The sequence below is a fragment of the Engystomops pustulosus genome, chromosome 4 (genome assembly GCF_040894005.1).
Source record: "Engystomops pustulosus chromosome 4, aEngPut4.maternal, whole genome shotgun sequence".
NCBI lineage: Eukaryota > Metazoa > Chordata > Amphibia > Anura > Leptodactylidae > Engystomops > Engystomops pustulosus.
Window position 1 is genome coordinate 71,016,840 of NC_092414.1, and position 22,512 is coordinate 71,039,351.

Below are 22,512 nucleotides of genomic sequence, written 5' to 3' on the forward strand. Positions count from 1 at the left end.
TTGGCACATGTGTGGTATTGCTGTACTCGGGACAACCCGCAGAATGATTTTTGGGGTGTTTGTCTAAAGTAGCATGGGTTGCGCACAGTATATGAGGCACTAAAATGACATTTTTGAGATAAAAACGCAATTTTTACTCTGCACCATTTACTTTGCATTCAATTTTGACCAGCATGTTGGGGGTTAAAATGCTCACCACAACCACCGATAAATTCTTTGAGGGGTCTAGTTTCCGAAATGGTGACATTTTGGGGGGTTTTCTATTGTACTTTTACTTCAGGGGCTCTTCAATTACACTGTGGCACCACAAAATATTTGCAGCCAAATTGGCCTTCCAAATTCCCAGTATCGCTAACTCTGTTCTGGACATCGCTGTGCGGGGAAACAGCAGCTGACATCCACATGTCTGGTATTACCGTACTCAGAAGAAGCAGGGCAAGAAATAAGGAATATATATTTACCTCAAATTCCTTCTGAATGTATCCATTTTAGGGCTAAATTGGAAAGATTGAAATCAAAAATTTCCACTCCATTTTCATATGCTTCCGGAAAAATAACTAAAGGGTTAACAGACTTCTTAAATGCTGATTTGAATAGGTTGAGATGTTAGGTTCATAAAATGGTGTTACTTGTGGGGGTATATAGTACATAAGCCTTTATAGAGCACTTCCAAACTGAATTGATCACCAAAAAGTTCGCATTTTTCAAATTTCAAGAAAATCTGAGAAGTTGCTACTAAAACTTCAAACCTTCTCACATCCATAAAAAAATGGAAACTTAAAACAAATAATGGATATAAAAAGAAGACCAATGGCAAAAGGTTTCTATCAAAAAAAATTTGTGGTATCACTTTTTGTCTAAAAAGTATAACATTTGAAACTTTGAAAATAGTCATTTTTTTCAAATTTTTCCTAAATTTTTGAATTTTTACCCCCCAAAAAAGGAACGGATCACCAAAATGACACTACTAACATAAACTACAATGTCTCACGAGAAAACAATCTCAAAATCACAGAGATATCTTAAAGCGTTGAAAAGTTATTACCACAGGAAGAGACACTGGTCAAATTTCAAAAAAAAGTTGCGAGCCTTAACCTGCAAACAGGCTGCGTCCTTAAGGGGTTAAAGGAAATCTACTACCAGGATAAAGAATTATAAACAAAGCATTGATATACTGGTTAGTGCCCCCTTGGCAGGTTCTGCTTTTCTTTTAGCTTCTTAGGACTTAATTTTTATGATAAAGAGGCTTCACAAATTATGCAAATAGGCCTCAGGGGCTCCAGACTCTATAGATGTCAATGGAGCTTGAAGGCTCATCTGCATCGTTTTTAAAACCTCTTTTTATTAAAAACAAAGGCATATGAGGCTACAAGAAGAGCAGAGGAGGCACACACCAGTATGTCAGTGTGCTTGGTTTACAATCTTCATCCTGGTGGTAGATGTGCTTTAACCACACAAGCAAATGTAATAAAGACGGATTATTTCTGTCTAAGACCAACTTCACATCTCAGTTAGGTCTTCAGTTGGCTGAACACATAGAACAGATGCAAGTCTTTTATGGCCACTATATAGAGGTAAGATATAATGGGAAGACTTGTCTCTTTTCTGTCTGTTCAACGTCACTTAGTTTTGTCTCACAATAGAATAAGTAAGAGATATTATTTTTGTATACATGTAGGCTCCTTTCATATTTACTGTTGTGCCATGTCTTTGTATGATACTTTGTCATTTATCTGCAGTTATAGCTAATGATTTATTGACTTACCAACCAGTCCTTACTTTTACAGGAATATTTTCTTATCCAGCCAGAGACGTATCCACTGGAGTACCTGCAAGGATCGGTTCATCCAATAAATGGCTACACATTACAACTCTGCAGTAGCATTTACCCAGCATTTGTAAGTTACTTATGGCCCGCTATTCAGTTAATGGAAAACAAACTAGTAAAATAACTAAATAAAATATATTTTAAGGGAATCTGTAAACACCTTTGACCATAGAAATCTGCAGACAGTGTTTGGTAGAATCCCTGGAGAGTTGTGTATCCATACCTTTGTGTATGTTGTTAATAGCGACTGTGAAAAGTGAAGTCTTAATCCAGACCTGAAGCTTTTTCAAAGTGTCTGGGTGGGACTTTCAGCCTGAAGAGCTTTCTGCTCTCTGCAATGTGCTGCTCCACAAGCCTTCCCTTCTACTATTAGTAGGGGCTATATCAGGATTTTGGTTGGATAGTTACAACTGTCACACAGCCGAGGGGAGGGGCTGTGGAACAATTCATTGCAAAGAGCTGCCAGTTCCAAAATCTGTACCAGGCCCCCATCCATAATGTATTACAATACTCCAAGTAACAAGAGAAAGTGCTTTGTGGTGGTGACGTTTTACATAGATTTTTAGTAACTGATTTTCGTTTGTCAACTCTGTTTTATCAAACTGTATTAAACTGACAAAAAAAACAAAAAAAAGAAAAAAGGCTGCCAAAAGAATTTTGTAGGAAGGGTATTATTTATTATTATTATTTTATGTTTTCATTTTGGTGCCTCCAATGCTTGTTCTTGCCTTGCTAATAATTCTTGTTTCTTTGCATTATTATTAATGGGTACTTAATCGCTTTTTGTATATCTTGTTCTCTGAGCTCAAACAGAATCTCTTTTTTTGTAGAAAAAAAAACTTCAAATAATGGTCCTGCAGCCGCTTATTAATCTTTCAGAGTATTTAAAAGGACCAAAGAACCTAATCCGGAAGCGATTGGTCAAACTTTTAGACTATGAGAACCTGGAGGAAAAGTACAGTGAAACTGGAAAAATGACGTGGGAAGAAGAAGATATTGTAAACAACTACAAGACCATTCATTCCATGCTACAGTCTGAGCTGCCTAGCTGCATCTCACTGTCCTATGAGTTGCTCAATAATATTTTCTACAGTTTCATTGCCGTGCATAAAGATTTGGCAGCTCAAGCTCATATTAACGCTGAAGAACATTCTGCCCAGGTAAATAAACAAGGGAAAAGAAAGTAAGGAGGAAGAAGGAAATGTTAGAGATAGGGTGGGAAAAATGAGAATGGAAAAAAGTAACGAGGAATGAAGAAATATTAGAAATAAGGTGAGAAGAGTAAGAATGCAGGGGAGAGAAAAAAGAAAGTTGGTAGATAAAAAGAGAATAGAGTGCATGAAAGAGAGTGACGAGAACATGAACAGGAACATGTGCATGCCCAGGCCGTAGTCTGGAAGTGCATACTGCCAGTCACTGTAGAGAGGAGGAGAGAGCGCTGCTCACCCTCCCAGCATAAGAGACATACTTAAAGGACAGCTGTCATCAGGTCTCTGTAACTATTTCTGTCACCACTGCCTGTTAGCGCAGTTCACAAGGATTCCATCCCAGCTTTTATATAGTTAATTCATACATTAATCATTCTAAAAATCATATTTTTTTTCAAATGAGACTGGGCACATGGAGAGAGGCAGTGATGTCACATCTGTTACCCCTCCCCTCTCCTCCCCCTCCTCATGTCTGTGTGTAATGTATGGTAAAGCTTTGCTAGTATTTGTGTGAGAGACACAGACCTGAGCTACACAAGTACCTGACATGCTGTGTTCTCCTATACACATGTAAGAGACACAGACATCAGCTACACAAGTACCTGGCATGCTCTCTCCTCCTATACACATGTGAAAGACACAGCCATCACCTACACAAGTACCTAACATGTTCTCTTCTCCTATGCACATGTGAGAGACACAGACATCAGCTACACAAGTACCTGACATGTTCTCTTCTCCTATACACATGAGAGACACAGACAGCTGCACAACTACCTGACATGTTGTGTTCTTCTATGCATGTGTGAGAGACACCCACGTCAGCTACACAAGTACCTGACATGCTCTGTTCTCCTTCATACATGTGAGACACACAGATATCAGTTACACAAGTACCTGACTGATTTTCTTCTCCTATACACGTGAGAGACACAGACATCAGCTACTCAACTACCTGCCGTGCTGTGTTCTCCTATACACTTGTGAGAGACAGACATCAACTACACAAGCACCTGACATGCTGTGTTCTCATATACACATGTGTGAGACACAGACATCAGCTACACAAGTACCTGACATGCTGTGTTCTCCTATACACATGTGAGAGACACAGACATCAGCTACCCAAGTATCTGACATGTTGTGTTCTCATATACACATGTGTGAGACACAGACATCAGCTACACAAGTACCTGACATGCTCTCTCCTCCCATACACATGGATGCATCCTGTAGCAGTTGTATCTTTCATACACACGCAGGCTGCAGTGGGCATGGCAGAGAGCACAGGCAGGAAGCCAGCACCAGGAGTGTCACATCATTATATAGGCTGTCAATCAAGCACTGGCGGTGTGGCTGTGCCTCACACTCATGAATATTCTGAACTGCTGAATTTGATAATGACTCATTGCACCCATTTCAGATCATTTGCATACAGCTTTAGGACCTGATAGTTTAAGTTTACAGGCATATAGAGGGACAATGCAGGGATAGGGGCAATGCTTTCTAATGACAGTTTTAAAAATTATATATTTCGTTTTGGGGTTTAATTTGTCTGACAGGTTCTATTTAAGGGGAAAGGAAGAGCAATCTCTATCTTTTTCCTGGCACGGTATGGCACACTGGGCCATACGTCCTTCAAAATGAATGGACGTATTGCTTATTGAAATGCATGGTGCCGAAAGCTACCCATACAGCAATGGTACAGGTAACATTCAGCTGTTTTCACACATTTATGTAAAAGCAGCCTTAGAGAAAGTGAGATATCTGGAGCGAACAATAGAGGGGGGGGGAGGGGCTGAAACAAGGACAACTAAAGGATGTGAAAAGAGGGAGAAAAGAAAGGTTTAAATATAGTAGTAAAATATACTGAAATAATCATTACTGGAAAAATGATGTATTTGATAAATGTACACTTACTCATAGATCCAATCACCATTACTGTGGTAATCCTTTTATATTTGTTATTCATTGCCTCCTCCTATTTATAAATCAAATTTTAAAAATATGCTAATGAGTCAGAAAAGCTATGGGGTCATTACCGGAGCCCCTCCATGCTGAAGCTTCACAGGCTGTTATACTGTGCTAGAGCACCTCGCCCTCTCACTGTTTGCGATTACAAGAGGGACGCTGTAACAGTCTGTGAAGCTACACCATGCAGGGGCTCTGGTTACACACAAAGAGCCCTCTGGATCATTAGAAAAATGTTAAAAGTGGACTTTAGAAGAAAGGACACCAGAGATAACACATCAAGAAGTAATTGCCTGTGGTTTATTATGATGGATTTTTTTATCATGATTGATTTATTCAAAATGTACTAAATAAAATATTTAATATTGTCTTAATTTAATCTCAGCATAGACTTTAGTCTTAGATCCTTCCAAGATGTACACTATGTCATTTATAACTACTTTATGTTGCCAAAGATGTTGCATATGATTTTTGATAAATATGTATGTTATCTTCACTTCCTAAAGTTATTGTGTTATAATATTGCTTACAGATTCAGTGCAGTGAACTTCCTGAGCCCCAGTTTAGGAAATGGGTAGAAGACTGTATGTGCCATTCTGTTTCACAGCTCAATGAATTTACCAAAAAGTTTGATGAGCAATTACCAGTCCCAGTGCCACAGGTAAGCTTTATCCTGGAGATAATAGAGAGCAACATTCTGATTTCAGGGGATGGTTAGTTTTTTTATTCTTTTTGCTTATGATTTTTCCCTTGCTTTTCAAGGGGAATGAGAATGGAGGGGACTACGTAGGGTGAAGGCTATGTAGTCTCACTTGTAGTCCCCCTTACTTTAGAGTTGGTCAGGGACTCTCTAAGCAGACACATTATCAGCAGATTATCAGGGTTCAGGTTTATATACACTATCATTTTGCTTCTGAACATTCACTAGTATCTGCCATATAGAAAAAGAGTGATAGATCTATGATATATATATATATATACACCACACACAATGACTCTCTCAGCACTGCTAACTCACCTATAACAGAGTCAGCTCTGCTTTAAAGATATCATTCCCCTGCTGTAAAGATATCATCTTGTCTGTAGCTTGTAGAGAAAGTCTGTGCATGTTGCTTGCTGGCAGGAAGTGTCAGTGTGTGAGCTGGTCTTGTAATGGAGAAAGGAAGGGGCAGAGATCACACCGCAGTATGCAGACAGGAGAAGCTATTCTTGAGAAGAATCTGCCCTACCCAACCATAATCAGACGATTTATGATCGCATCCCGGGGTAATTGAAATTGTGTACACCAGGACTAATGGAGACAGGTTGGAATTATCGTATATATACTCATGTATAAGCTAAGTTTTTCAGCACAAAAAATGTATACCAAAAGGGGCTGTCTGGCTGTATACTAAAGGGGGCTGTCTGGCTGTGTACTAAAGGGGACTGACTGGCTTTATACTAAAGAGGGCTGGCTGTATACTAATGTGGACTGGATGTATACTAAAGGGGGCTGGCTGGCTGTATACTAAAGGGGGCTGGCTGTATACTACAGGGGGTTCGCTGGCTGTGTACTACTGGGGGCTGGCTGGCTATATACTACATGGGGCTGGCTGGCTATATAGTACTGGGGGCTGAAAGGCTATACACTACAGGGGGCTAGCTACAGTATTATGAGGGGGTTCATAATATTAGTAGGGTCTCCAGTATTATTAAGAGCTTCTGGGGGTCTCCAGTATTATTGGGCGGTTGGGGTTGGGGGGCTCAAGGGGGTCTTCAGTATTATTAAGAGGGCTCCAATATTATTAGAAGTTCTGGGGGTCTCCATTATTATCAGGGGGGCTCTCAGGGGCTCCAGTATTATTAGAGGGCTTTGGGAACCAGCATTATTAGGTGACCAGCCTAGGGCTCCAGCTTTATCAGGGGGCTATCCATTTTTTAATACTGTCTACTCTGGGGTCTTAGGATTGGGGTATTAGTTTGTAGTTATGGCTGCACTGTAGTAATATAATTTCTGGGGTGTCTTTTTAAGTTGTATACTGGCGCGGCCCCTTGTAGTTGAGTGGTTTGAAAGTGCGGCCTGCTGATCAAAATAGGGGTTGTGCACCCCTGGACTATACAGTTCCAAAGTTTTCCATTGATAGAAATAGTAAAAAATAGCCTCCATGCCAAACTAAAAAACAAATGCAAATTAATGCAAAGTTGTGTATTTCCCACATTGGTACCAAAATACTGGGGATAAAATCCTGAACACCTTTATGATTCCTAGAAATGTAGATGATACTATACTTTAATACCACATACATTATACATAAATTATTATTATTAATCTGCTTCTTGCTCTTCAATGTATTAGGAGCACATTCCGGTCATTGAACGTCAAATCCAGCAGCTACTAAAGCGACACAGTCCTCAAAAGCTGTACCAGGTGATAAGTGCTGTGAAAGGCACCCGTGACATGGAACTCACACTCAGTCGAGGCGATGTGGTAGCTGTCATCCAATATGCAGACACCAAAGGAAATAAAAACAGATGGCTCGTTGACACTGGAGGTACAGTTATTTAAATGTTATTCTAAAACTATGTAGATCAACATATGCACTGCTCTAATGGTACAGCTATGTGATTGATTTATTATCTAAATGTAGACATGTGATAAGAAAGCATATATAGGCCCAGATTTACTAAAGTCCCTCGCCGGTTTTCTTTCGGACTTTGCACGTTCTTTCATGTGCAAACTGCTTACACATGTATGTAAGAAATGTCCGAGACACATTGGTGGCACACGCGGCTCTTAGTGGCGCACACTGCACTATACCCAACGCAACACAAAATTTTGCACTGAAATGGGAGTTCCGGTGCTTAGTCGGACCATGAGCCACATTTATCAGGCAAAGTTTGACAGAAGTGTTTGACAAGCCCCATGTTAAGGGTGCACTCTGTCAGAGCAGTGCAGGGAGTGCCAGATTAGTGCACCTACATGGTGCAGTTTACACTGTTTTTAGTAATTGTGGGCCAAAGTGTCATTAACTGGAAGAGCCAGCAGGTGGCAACCTAACACAGATAAGCGTCTGTTCACATTAGGTTTCCAGCCTACTTTGATGTATATCTTGAGAAAACAAACAAGATATAGCTCCTATGGAAGGCCGTATAGGCATACAGTAGATTGTGTCCTCTATTTGCTATCAATATGTATACTGTGATCTGTACACTGTATAGAGTTGCATGGAAAAGTGTAGTCCACTATAAAAGACTGTACCACAATAAAATACTTACTAAAGCTCACTAGTATTTTTGAAGGCCAAGGGCCAATGTTTGGCTAAAACTGAAAAATGAAAAGAAAGTTCACATCTCAAGAGAAATCAAATACTTATGGAAGCCATCAGTTAGAATAAGGAAGGATCCTTTCCACCATTCTTCAGTTATTGTCACAGAAAAAAATAGAAAAAAGCTCCAACATTATTTTTTCAAATCCAATAACCTAAGCATGAAGGAAGGCAATGTTCTGTGCATGCAAGTCTGCTGCAGCTGTTGGTAAGGATAGTTTCACATTGGCAATGGTGCTGTGCATGTGCTTTGTCTCTGTTGTGTCTCCATTTTGTTACCGTTTTTTGTGATGCTTCCGTTTTGTCTCTGCATCCGCAAAAAAGCCCAAAGGTTTACCATTGCTTTGAAAACATAACACCTGGTTTCTCAGCCTCATCAGTGAAAACACACTGATGTTTGCAGACCCACAGACTTTCATTGCCTTCCGTGATCCACATCCGTGAAAAAATAAGACTTGTTTCATAATTTTTTCCTCAGACAATAGATTAGTGAAAAAATAAACCAATGTAAAAAAACACCCATTAAAAACAATGGCACTGTGAGGCATCCGTGGAAATCACTGAGCCACTGATGTGCAAAACAATGCCAATGTGAAAGAGCCCTAAGTGGAAGGCTCCTAATTATGGCATACATTAAAATGATAACCGCAAGCATTGAGTATGTCTGTACATACCCCCCAGTCACAATCTGTGCCATGTATGGGACAGCAGCACATTGCACAAAACATATACAGGCGGCCCCCTACTTAAGAACACCAGACTTACAAACGGACCTCTGGTAATTGGTTATTAACTGTACTTTAGCCCTAGGCTACAATAAACAGCTATAACAGCTAACAATGGTGTCTGCAATTAAGCTTTATTGTTAATCCTGGTTCTTATGACAACCAAACATTTTTAAAATCCAATTGTCACAGAGGCCAAAAAAGTTCTGCCTGTGGTTACAATTATAAAATATACAGTTCTGACTTACATACAAATTCAACTTAAGAACAAACCTACAGAACCTATCTTGTACATAACCCGGGGACTGCCTGTATATCCATTCTGTTCCATTGTTCCTGTTTCTTGCTTCCATAGTACTTTCAAATATGTCATTCTCAGAGATGAAATATTGCTCATGTCATATAACCTCCAATCATGACGTGGTTAAAAATAAACTTTTATTGAACCTGAACTTTCACAGTATAGAAGAACTGACCATTCATTTGTGTCTCTGTATTTGTGCCATTATTAATCCTTGTCTGACAGTTCTTTTCAAGTATATTTTTACGCTGCTGTTAATAGACACCTAACTCCAATAGATACCTGTCAGATGACACCAAGCGCCCGCACAAGAGAAGGTCAGGCAGATCTGGCACTAGGCTGTGATTTATAAGCCAATGATTTCCATAAAGGTCAGCACAAGTGCTGCATGTGACAAGGGTGTCATTGTGGCCCGTTGCCATTTTTAATGTCACTTTTCATGGTGTGTGGCAAAAATCTATAAAGTTTAGATTTTTTTCCATCTTGGATAGGTGAAGTGTAAAGTATCCCCACATCTTAAAATAGAAAATGGTCATTCTTCTCCTTTCTGCTGCTATAAATACGTGCTATTGCGTAGTTTGTATAATATAAAGTTGGACAATTTTCTTACATAACTTCATAATCAACTCCTTATGTTTTTTTTAGACCTCTGCTCTTGATCAGTTAATGACACATAGGCGCACAGCTTGTTAGAAAACCTACCTCTGATTGCTGTGCACCCATGTGTCCATTACATGACCTTGAGCAGATCATTAACACTTGAATGAACATAGAAGACTTCCTTTTACTAACATTAAAAGGGTTGTCCGGAGGCTGAAATCTTGACCATGGCTTGTGCTGGTATTGTAACTCAGCATCTTTATACAGCCGGTACTGGTACAAACCATGGTTTTTGGAAGAAAATAGCCATGTTTTTCAACCTACAGACAACTACTTTTAGCAAAGATTTTGAAATTTGTGGGATTGATACACAAAGGGGGCATTTATCAAGCTTTTTTCCTATTTTTTTCTTTCTTTTTTGCTGCTTTTTAACATTTTTGTGCCTTTTCTGTGCCTTTTGCTGCTGCTTTACAGAGTTCCCTGTGTTAGTTTTTTCAGTGTTGCGTCTGATTTGTCACTAGTTTCTAGATTTTTGATGTATGAAAATGTCACAATTTTGGCGCAAAAACATGTGCAATATCCGCCAACCGGGCCTAGCCTTTTCTTGGGGCCTGGAGGCAGCCGGGGCCCAGAATACTAGAGTGGCTGGCTATTGTGACCTAGGGCACGCTATTGTCACAGTGCTGGGGTTTGGGAATCGGAGGGCTGTTCTACAGCCTGGATGGGGGAGCCAGTGATTAAACGATTAACATTGGACTCTGGTTATTGGAGTGGTCATGTAGAGTGGTCCGCAGGAATGGTGCACCAGCCTGATAGTATATGCAGGCTGGGATGGTTGAGGTGGAGCTGTGTTCAAATTGTGGAAACTGCATTGGGATTGGTATTTGTAACAGCACTGAAGGTGTGCTGCACACACTGTCAATTTCTTTACTCTGAAGACCAGCTAAGACAGACAGACCATGAGGTCTGCTCTCTGCTCTGACCATGTGCTTCCACCCAGCAGAGGTTTTTATACTCCCCCTGGTCAGGTGGTAGCAACTCTCCAAGCACACTCCAGCTAACAACACAGCAACACAATTGGCAGATCAGTCCCTGTCCCCACGGGGCTCACAATCTATTCAACCTACCAGCATGTTTTGGAGTGTAGGAGGAAACTCACGCAAACACAGAGAGAACCTACACAGGACATGAACCCAGGTCCCCAATGCTGCAAGGCTGCAAGTGCTAACCACTAAGCCTCCGTGCTGCCCACTAATAGGTTGCAATAGGTTACTAAAAGCCTTTTTTTGGCTTTCCTAAAGGATTTTTAATGAGCTGGTACTTGGGTGCTAGCACTGATGATTCTGATGATTCTGTGCTTGACTGTGCACATTCAGGAACATTTGGCAGTGCTGCTGGATTATTCTCTTGTATGAGAACATTTCTTATTTCAATTTCCTTGGCTGGCCTAGACATTTTGACAAGGTTTGTGTATTGAGCCTGACTGTAGCATTTTAGGTAGGTGTTCAGAATGATTGATTTGTTTCTCATATCTGACTCTTGTTTTAATTTTCTTTGCCGTTGCATTCTGGAGACTGCTTTACAACATTTTGCAGCAGCTTGAGACATTACTGCAACATTTGACAAAAAAAAGGAATGGAATGAAATCTAATCCCCCCCAAAAAACTTTGATAAATATGTCTGGGAAGAAAAGCCACATAAACAGGCACAAATAACTAAAGGACAAACTAAAACTATGATAAATGTCCCCCAAAGTATATTGGAAAGTTGTTGAACTTTTCAATACATAAAAAAATATTATTATCATTGTTCAGCTAACATGGAAAAACATTCATTTATAAAACCACAAAACCTCTTCAGGCCAGAGACACACATGGAGTTTTGCACACGCATTTTGGGACAGGTAACTTAGCACCAGAAAAAGCAACTAAAACTCACTAGGGGAGATTTATTATGCTTTGTCCACCAGTTTTCTAGTGGGGAATGTACACGAATGCCCCCTCCCTGCCAGTTTTTAGGCTTCACTGACTCATACGTCACTTTGGTTGTGTCATACCCTTTTACCTTCCCTTCTTTTGAGATCCACACCCTCAGGATATTCCGCACATTTTGTAGTATACTGTCCTCCTGGCTCAACCTACCAGTTCCTCGACCACTTTGCTTCCTGGCTTTCTCATTTTCTATCCTGTGATATTCTAACAGTCGTCATGGGAGAGATTAACATCCCCATCTCCTCTTCGGCCTCTCAACGTTTATCACTAACTTCCTCTTTAAGACTCTCACAAATCTCTGATTCTCCTTCTCACTCAGAGGGAAACATCCTAAACTTGATCTTTGCTCAACTTTTTTCAGTCTCAGATTTCACTAATACTGCTGCCTTTTCACTCTCAGACCATAACCTTCCTTTTTTTACTGTTAATAGTTTCTCTCCTTTACAGAGCCTGACCACCGATCACACTTACCCAGAGAACATTGATTAAAGAGTAACTGTAAAGGTTTTTTTCCCCCACAAATCAATAGCTCTTGAGATGTAAAAGAACTTTGCCTATTATTTTTGTTACCTATACCCAGCGGTTTCCTTGCTATACCCCTCAGATTACCTCAGTGCTGCAGTAGCTGCTTCCTCTGCCTATGCTGACAAGCCTTGTGAATCCTTAGTATAAACAAACTCTACAAACTTTACAGTTTCAAGGGAAGGAAGAGACTGCTGCTTCCTGCTCATGGGGGAGGAGGTCATGTGACAGTGCTCTCTCTGTGTATGATTTAGCTAAATAAATACCACCTATGATCCGGCCCTGGGTGCAGGGGTTCAAATAATGTAATTTCTCAACTGGTGCAGTTATGCTGAGCGCATAAATGCTTTGAAGGTATTAGAAACGGAAGGTTGTCACCATCACGGATCAGCTCTTCTCCTCGGATCTCCTCTGTTGGGTCCGGTTCATATAAAGTGCATTTAGGAAAAAATGGAGTCTTGGAGTCTTCTCGGTGTCTTCCACACTACCTTATAGGAATAAATACTCCAAAGAGATGGATCAAAGTAAAATTCTATTTTATTTCTATAAAGTGTACATTCCATACATACTATAAAAACAATAAAAATATTATAAAAAGATCTCTTAGCTACGCGTTTCTAAGCTTTTGTTGCCTCTTTGTCAAGCTATTTTCATAAGGTAAAGTCCACGTGTGGCCCAGAAACTAATTACACACTGATAATACATGGAACGCAAAAACTGACCAAAGATCCAGTATTTGTGGCCAGGGATCAGCTCACTTTTGCAGGTTACCTTATATTTCACATGGGTGTTAGCTCCTCTTTTTGGGATCCGATTTCTATTAGATCATATACACAGCTGTGGTCTCCTCAGCTCTATGTCTGAGCCTAGTTCTCCTGAGGAAAAATGCTGAGCAGGTCTTATTCTTGGCCTTGTTTGCAGTTCTGCCCTCTTATAGTTTCTGTACAGGTAACCTCCCACTGCATTTTAATTTTTGCGTATACCAAATATATCTATATGATACTATTTAGTGCCCAGTACACAGTAATTCAGAGTGATCTACAAGAATCATGCTTGGAGTTTTTTTTATTATCTTGCTGCTAGTGATTTTCTGTTATAATCTTAAAAGTGGACATTTATTTCTATATGTATCCCACAGTTTTATATTTTTAATCCCTTCCATTTTTCAGGACTGAGGGGTTATGTCCCCTGCAACAAATTACAGCAATACCAAGAAAGTCACAGTCCAAGACATTCACAAAGTCCAACACAAAGCCAAAGTTCACCAGAGGCAAGAAAGACAGAAACAAGGAGACATACTGTTGCATCCCCAGTGTGCCCATATCCAACTTTCTCCCAGCCCCAAGATACAGCATACCAGGTAGGTGGAGTATATAGATTAGTCTAGGACAGTGGTGGCGAACCTATGGCACGGGTGCCAGAGGCGGCACTCAGAGCCCTTTCTGTGGGCACCCGGGCCTTCGCCCCAGCACACCAGAAAGGACTCTTCCTGCAATTCCAAGCAACTTAAAAGATGCTGCTTTCAGTCATATTTTGATACTAATTTCACTACTTGGGACTGTAGGAAGCGGGAGAATGAGTAGAGAGGGCCGAATTATTTTTGGAGGACCTCCTGTTGGCCCCACGATTTTCACTGTGTACAGAGGGAGAATGGAAAGAAGCTAAAATGACGAAAATTTTCCATCTTTCTACTGTGTTGCTGTCCTCAGGAGGCCAATATGATTGAAAGTTGTTGAACAGGGAGCAATAAGTTGCTGCTTTAATTTTTGGTTGGCACCTCGAGATAAATAACGGGGGTTTTGGGTTGCAGTTTGGGCACTCGGCCACTAAAAGGTTCGCCATCACTGGTCTAGGATATTCCCCACAATACTGTTTGTTTTTTTGTATGTGCTTTTCCAATGCAAAGATCATCAGGAAATTGCCTCAGGTGTCTGAATCTGGATATATACTTATCAATCATCATTAAGATTATTAAATCAGTTACTAAAATTAATCATGTCTATATAATGGAGCATTGCTGATATAAACAAAAAAGTATTTCTTAAAAATATTTGTCTTTTGTCAGTGACTCGGTATGTACAGTAGCCTATGAAATATAGACATGATGAATGCATGATATAACCCAACTCTTCATTATTTTCAATGGGACAGTGCTGTGTTGCTTCTCTATTGTCTGCTTTGATATACAAATATGTGTTTTTATAGATAGTCACTAATCCACTTCTCTAATATTGTCTGAGTACTCATGTTGACAAAACAGCTTTGTCCTATTGAGACACTGGGGCACATTTACTTGCCCGCCCCGTTGATGCCGCCGATCCGGACTGTCCGACGAGGATTCGGAGCTCTCGTAATTCACTAAGATCGTGCGTCCAATTTCCTGCATATGTCGCTTCCCCCGCTGAGGTCCGCCGGAGTTCACCTCCTTCTTCCCGGTTCATGTGAGTGCTGATCTTGCGACACAATTTCATTTTTAAATTCCGTGGTTTGTCTGAATCAGTCGGGTTGTCCGACGTCCATGCCCCCCGATTTGTGTCGCATGAAAGCCGGCGCTGATGCGCCACAATCTCATTGCGTGCGATTCAGCGCAAAATGGAAAAATTCCGGAAACCCGACAGAAATGCGTCCGACAAACCCTTACTAAATGTGCCCCACTGACTTCCTAGACCGCCGAATAAGTACATGTTTAAAACTTGTTTTTAAAACACATCCTACAAGTGCTTTTTTAAAGGGGTTTACACATATAGATGATTAGCAGGGTAAGTACGAGGCAACAACATACAGCAAACAAGCAACAGCACTGTATTGAAAAAAATGTGAAGTTGAGTTATATCATGCATTGATATCCTTATGGACCCGTGTTTTGGTGTCCCAAATGGACCAACAGCGATCAGTCAAACAAAAACCAAACTTTCTACTTACCTTATTCCTGCGCATTGCAGCAAGTGAAGCCAGCATTGTACATCCTGGCTTTATTTGTCGCATTGTAAGAAGAGGTGTCGGTGCGGGATCTTACAATGTGAGTCCTATGTGCCACATCAGACTCACACCCCGTATTTTTCACCCCGCACAGCCTTCAAACAGATCAATTTGAAAACCTAAAGCACAATTCCATAAGGACCTGTAGTTGGCTTAGGGTCCCAAATCGACATGATAGATACTCTTTAAATAAAGTGTGAATGCCCAGACAGGAGCTCTATTTGGCTCTCCTATAGTGTAAACTTCATTCTTAAAATAACTGCTGGTCCCTGGTGTTAGACCCACATCTATCAAGTATATTTGACTTAAGTTGGGAACAAATCATAAATATCTCATATAATACCCCTTAAGGCTGGATTCAGACAGCCGTTGCCCACTGTGCCGTAGCACGGCAGGCACACGGCAGCGCGCGGGGAGTGGAGGAGGAGGTGAGCACTGCTCACCCCTGCCCCTCTCCATAGGGATACATGGCGCACGGTGCCGTATGCCGTGAAAAGATAGGACATGTCCTATCTTTTCACGGGGTATGGAGCGGTATGGTGCCGCACGTCTGCTGCACAGTACCGCTCCCGTAGGGAACCGTGCGCCCATTGCTGTCTATGGGGGACGTATATACCTCCCCCATGCGGCAGTGTGAATGTAGCCTTAAGAGGTATTAAGCCAGTGTCCAATCTTTTTTCAATCTCCTTTGCATTATCCACAGGTCAGAAAAAAAAACTTTGTTTGGCCATATTCTTTTTTATAAACCGGATTGTGTAGTAAGAATATTGAAGTTTATTGATGGAGATCATTGATGATCATTGATGTACTTTTCTAAAGGTACATGGACTATAACTTTGTCACACAATTTAAGTAAAAAAAATATAAAATTGTTTGTATGCATTATGTCCCAGGTCATTGCAGGGTATTCATTTGAAGGTCGCAGTCAGTATGAAGCCACCATAACAGCGGGGGAGCCGGTCATTGTTCTGGAGCCACATGACAAGAATGGAAGCCCAGAGTGGAGCTTGGTTGAAGTGAGGGGGCAAAGGGGCTATGTTCCTTCCAGCTATCTACTGACGATACCTGTGTACAGGCCCTCCAGGAAAACATCCTAAGAATTTCTATATAGCTTAGCTTCTCTGGCAATAATTCCAGATAGTACTGTAAGTGCTGAGCACCCAGGGCCCCCATTAGGATGGGGGTTTAGTGTTACTGTGTTCAGAGGGCCCCAAGAAGGAGAAGGGGCCCCAAGTCACAGAAAACCATCTTCCCTTCCCAGGTGCAGGGATCTTACTGTGCACACAGGACCAGATTATCATTCTGTGGGAGGCCCCACAAAATATTCCAGTCAGGGGCCCCAAACTTCCTAGTGGTGGCCAGTGAGCCCCTATAGAAATCCTTGAATATAGCTGATTTAACTGTGAAACAAAAGCATTTACCAAGATGTAACCACAATATAGTATGCTGTGACACACCTAATATTGCCTGCACTCTGCTACAATATCATTTACATCAAGAAATAAGAGACTGGCAGCAGATTCTGTAAATAGTTGGACTTTATGTGTTATAGTCTATAAACTCAGCTTCCTAAGCTAAAACCTGAATGGTATTGGAATGTGGATTTTAATAAAATGCTTGATAAAGGATCATCGGTGTATGACTACTTGCAGAAAAAGCAGTGCACTAAACAAATCCTTAAAAAATATATAAATATAACTGTGGCTCATATTGGACCATGATGGTTCTGATGTCCTACTATATAGTAAAGTAAAACGTGTAAGGGTCAGTTTTGTTGATAGCCAATACTCTGGGGATTTGATGATACACATATATTCTTGTACGATCCCAGTATAAAGTTATGATTATGCTGCTTATACTGATTATCTTGAGCTTCTCTTGGAAGTGTTGTCAAATTCAATGATGGCTTCGGAATTTAGCCTTTTTTTAAATTATAAGCAGAAACTGGGACACAGATGTGAGCAGAGCATTTTTCATTGTTTTGTCTATGTATGTTAGAGCGTGTATGGTGGGGAGTGGTGTAACCTGCTCGCAACTGGTGGAGTCAGTACTTCTCAAGAGCTAATGTCAGAAAATGCTTGACATCAAAAGTAGAAAAACAGAATAAACGTGCCATGGAATGCCACCAAAATAGCGTATTCACATCCCTACACACCATCCTCATACTGTTCCCTAACTGTATGGATAATGAGTTTGTTATTGTTATATGGGTGTCATTACATCTCATTACCATGGGCTATGCCAACATTTTGGGAGTTTTGGGGTTGATTTTTTCATAGCTGTTAAAAAATGAAGATTACACATAAGTCACAAAAGACACAAAAGCGGTGATATTCCTCAAGTTGACACACTGGACTGAGTTTGTTGAAAGGTAAGGTGTGCTTTAGAGGGAACCTGTCGTGAGGATCTAGACAGCCACCAACATGTTATCTAGTACAGGCTCAGAATCACACTGATGCAGTAGTGGATTATTAAATATGCGGTTTGGAAAGTGGGGGTAGCTGGGGCCCAAACCACCTACCAAATTTTATACTGAGAATATCCTTCTCCCATGGAATCCTTATACCTCTGTTCCTGCTCTCAATACACATGTACACAAGAGCCATTTCAGGACCTTTAAAGGTCCTGAAACCGCAGTTTGAAAGCAGGGAGAAGCAACGCATCCTCCATTCCACAAAAAGCTTAAGTAGCATTTGTAGGGGCTGTAATATTCATACAGTCCAGCAGCCCCTGCACCGATGTCAGTGTTCTGCATAACACGTAGGTGACAGCTTGTGGGCTTAACCAAGGCATTTATTCGCAATTTTTTATACGTGGCGGTATAAGGGCCATAACTTTTCTTTTTTGCGTGCTACTTTTTTTGCTGCATTTTTTTCAGGCCATACAGTATAGGGCTGAAATATAATAAAAGTTTAAAGATTTTTTTTTTCACTTTTAGCTTTTTAGTGGAAAAAAGGCTATTTTTTGCAATTTATTGTATATATATTTTTCAATTTTCAAATGAACTCAAAATGAACATTATTAATGAATTCCCTTTTTTGTTTGTCGTTTTGATATATAATATGTATAGTCTCAGCAAACGAGGCTACTATAGCAATGTTTTTTGAAGTGTAGCGTGGGATTTTTTAAAAATTATATTGGAAAATGTAAATGTATTTTACTGAATATTTATTAATAATTTTTTGTGTGTGTATTTTTACTTTATTTATCCCCTATGAGGTCATAAAAGATCCGGCTCTGCTCCTCTCTGCGTCATGCTACTTCAGCGCGAGGCTGTGAGGAATGGAGAAGTACTAATAAACCACATCTCCCTTCTCTTTAGGGCCTCTGGGTATCTCTGACACCAAGAGACCCAGTGTTGCTCCTGCGACTCCTGCAGTGAGGTCTAAAGACTCCAGACCTGCGCCTCCTGACATCCAAAGTCAGCGGGGGCGCTGCCACAGAGGTTCATAGGTTGGTTTTAATCCACCCCTCTGTGTGCCTAGGGCTTGCAGTACAGTGATGTTATTTTTGTTGTCCCAAATAAGCGGGTTTCTATGTATTTATGATTAATACTGACTGTATGGAGCTTAGTTCTGGTGCTGTATTTCTATCAAAGAAGGAAAAAAGCATCCAGGCTTGGGGTACTTTTAAAAAGACATTTATTTGAAACATTCAGATGCCAATAAAGCACGAAATCTGGTGCGGTTCAAACCTTGATTGTCCTTTGTTGTAGCATGTTTGACTGACTATGAAACTAGTATTTAAAGAGGACCTGTCAGCTCGGAAAACCCACAGACCAAATGTGGCCCCCATAATCCTCCCCCCAGCCCCTTTCTCCCTAGCCGTTTTTTTTAATTAATTTATGTACAGTAAACTGATTTAACACCAAATAAGAGGTCGGATCGTGTATCTGGTGTGCTGGCAGTCGGCGTTATTCATGAGGGGGCATGCTGACACACCCCCAGCATGCCCCTGCCAGCGGTCACATTGTAGGAGAAGCCGGCAGCATCGCATCGCTGCCGGCTCCAGGCGGTGCGGCCGCACCGCACTAACAGCGGCTGCGGCCGCATCCTGGCTCACTCACATTGCCGGCCGCGCCGCACTGTCAGGCTTTTTTAAAACGGCACGGAGAGCCAGCAGCAATGCGATGCTGACGGCTTCTTCTACAATGTGACTGCTGGCGGGGCGTGCTGGGGGTGTGTCAGCATGCCCCCTCATGAATAACGCCGACTGCCAGCACACCAGATACACGATCCGACCTCTTATTTGGTAAGAGGTCGGATCGTGTTAAATCAATTTACTGTACATAAATTAATAAAAAAACAGCTAGGGAGAAAGGGGCTGGGGGGAGGATTATGGGGGCCACATTTGGTCTGTGGTTTTCTGACAGGTCCTCTTTAAATACTAGTTTCATAGTCAGTCAAACATGCTACAACAAAGGACAATCAAGGTTTGAACCGCACCAGATTTCGTGCTTTATTGGCATCTGAATGTTTCAAATAAATGTCTTTTTAAAAGTACCCCAAGCCTGGATGCTTTTTTCCTTCTTTGATAGAAATACAGCACCAGAACTAAGCTCCATACAGTCAGTATTAATCATAAATACATAGAAACCCGCTTATTTGGGACAACAAAAATAACATCACTGTACTGCAAGCCCTAGGCACACAGAGGGGTGGATTAAAACCAACCTATGAACCTCTGTGGCAGCGCCCCGCTGACTTTGGATGTCAGGAGGCGCAGGTCTGGAGTCTTTAGACCTCACTGCAGGAGTCGCAGGAGCAACACTGGGTCTCTTGGTATCAGAGATACCCAGAGGCCCTAAAGAGAAGGGAGATGTGGTTTATTAGTACTTCTCCATTCCTCACAGCCTCGCGCTGAAGTAGCATGACGCAGAGAGGAGCAGAGCCGGATCTTTTATGACCTCATAGGGGATAAATAAAGTAAAAATACACACACAAAAATTATTAATAAATATTCAGTAAAATACATTTACATTTCCCAATATAATTTTTAAATTATGAATAACGCCGACTGCCAGCGCGTCAATACACGATCCGACCTCTTATTTGGTAAGAGGTCGGATCGTGTTAAATCAATTTACTGTACATAAATTAATTTTAAAACCGGCTAGGGAGAAAGGGGCTGGGGGGAGGATTATCGGGGCCACATTTGGTCTGTGGGTTTTCCTAGCTGACAGGTCCTCTTTAAAGATGGTGCAAGAAATGTTAACATCTCTAAATTTACCCACTATGTATCGCAGCATACAAGCCAGCATAGCGCTTAGTATGGAATAATAATACCAGTTTGAATAACACACTACAGCTGGTCCCCTACTTAAAGGGGTTTTCCCATGAAGAAAAGTTAGGCCCTAGAGATAGGGCCTAACTTGCTGATCAGTGGAGGTCTCAGTGCTGAGTCCCCCACAGATCACGAAAAAGAGGGGTCCGTCAGACCCTTCATCGCTCCGTCAGACTAAAGGAGCAGGAGGCCGCGCATGACTGTTCTGCTCCACTAATCTCTATGGAGCTGACAGTAATTGCCTAGTGCTACGCTCGCCGATCTTTGTCATCTCCATATTGTTTAAGGGAGCAGAATGGTCATCCGCAACCGTCTGCTCCATTAACCTGACGTAGTGATGAAGGGTCTGACGGACCCCTCATTTACGTGATCTGTGAGGGGCCTAACTTTTCTTAGTGAGAAAACCCCTTTAAGAACACCAGACTTACAGACGACCCCTAGTTGCAAACGGCCCTCTGGGTGTTGGTAATTTACTGTACTTTAGCCCTAGGCTACAATAAACAGCTGTAACAGCTGTAATAAACAGCTTGTCTTAGGTGCGGCATTTATGTGCTGAGCTTTTTAAGGCTGTATTCACATCATGCAGGGGGCGTAACTACTGGAGTAGCAGCCATAGCAGCTGCTACGGGGCCTGATTTTGTCAGGGGGCCTAGCCAGTGGAACTGAGACACTGAACAATGGAGGACATAGACTATTATATACAGTACATATTACGCTGCACATTTCACAGAATAATATGTATATAACAGTGCAAAGTAATCATCCACTGTACACAGCAGTCGGCAGCTCAGACAAGAAATGTTGGGAAAAGGAACGGCAGGACTAAGGAGTATCTCACCTCTACTTCCTGCAGTCTATTTCCCCCATGTAGTCTGCAGCTATTGGTCTACATGAAGTCAAATCTGTGGCCTCTGACCCCCCTGGGATAAGAAGACTGCCTGACTGTGAGTATATACATATATGTATAGATATGTGTGTAGGAGTATATGTGATGTATATATGCTGTATGTATCCATTTATGTTATGTGTATATGGTCTTTTTGTGCTGTATATGCTATGTTTATATGCTGTTTGTTTGTATATATGGTGTGTATACACTATCTTTGCGTGTTTCTGCTGTATGTATATACATGGTGTGTTTACACTGTATATGTAATATAGAATGTATAAATGTGTGTCATTGTATAAACATGTGCGAGTCTACAAATATGTATGTTTTTCTAACGGGAAGGATGCCCCATGCAGCAGCCTGTTATGCGGCCCAGCCTCTCATAGTCATGCCCCAGACATCATGCTTTAGCTCTACATTGTAAGGATAGCTGATGAGTATTCCCATAAATCCCATGAATCCTAAGGTACCCATGAAACAGAGGTCCAAGATGTATGTGTTCCTTGTGTTCCTAGAATAGAATGCCTTTTATTAGTATGGTAACGCATAACAGCCCTCTGGGATCTTGCTTTACAATCTACTACACTGTCTCACCCTCCCCCTGCTCCCTCAGCACTTGTATAGTGCTTGAGTCTTTTCAGTTATGAGGGAGCAGGGGCAGGGGGAGGCTCTGTTAACAGCCTTTTAAAGCAGAATTTTGTGGTGTAGCGGACCCAATGCAGCCACGACACAATACTTGCACAGACACTCCCCTATAATCTGACACCTCATCTACCCACCCCAAAATAGAGACCATGGGAGTGGCAGGGATCTGCACATCTTATACCTTCTTGACAAGGTCTAGTATCTCCTTCCCAAACGAGGACATTACCACATCATGTGCAATAAGTGTGCCCCCACACTGCCACAA

The 22,512-nt window shown here is 41.3% G+C and overlaps 1 protein-coding gene across 2 annotated transcripts in view; it reads left to right on the plus strand.

The window, feature by feature from the left end:
- The window catches only part of ARHGEF37 (Rho guanine nucleotide exchange factor 37), a 53,368-nt gene extending 36,309 nt beyond the window's left edge, over positions 1 to 17,059 (plus strand). For both annotated transcript variants that reach the window (XM_072146206.1, XM_072146205.1), the window contains exons 11-16: positions 1,788 to 1,898; positions 2,659 to 2,988; positions 5,540 to 5,668; positions 7,343 to 7,538; positions 13,621 to 13,811; positions 16,324 to 17,059. In XM_072146206.1, the coding sequence (XP_072002307.1) occupies positions 1,788 to 1,898; positions 2,659 to 2,988; positions 5,540 to 5,668; positions 7,343 to 7,538; positions 13,621 to 13,811; positions 16,324 to 16,527 (1,161 nt within the window). In that variant the 3' untranslated portion in view covers positions 16,528 to 17,059. The remainder of the gene's footprint in view (positions 1 to 1,787; positions 1,899 to 2,658; positions 2,989 to 5,539; positions 5,669 to 7,342; positions 7,539 to 13,620; positions 13,812 to 16,323) is intronic.
- Positions 17,060 to 22,512: the final 5,453 nt, after the last annotated feature.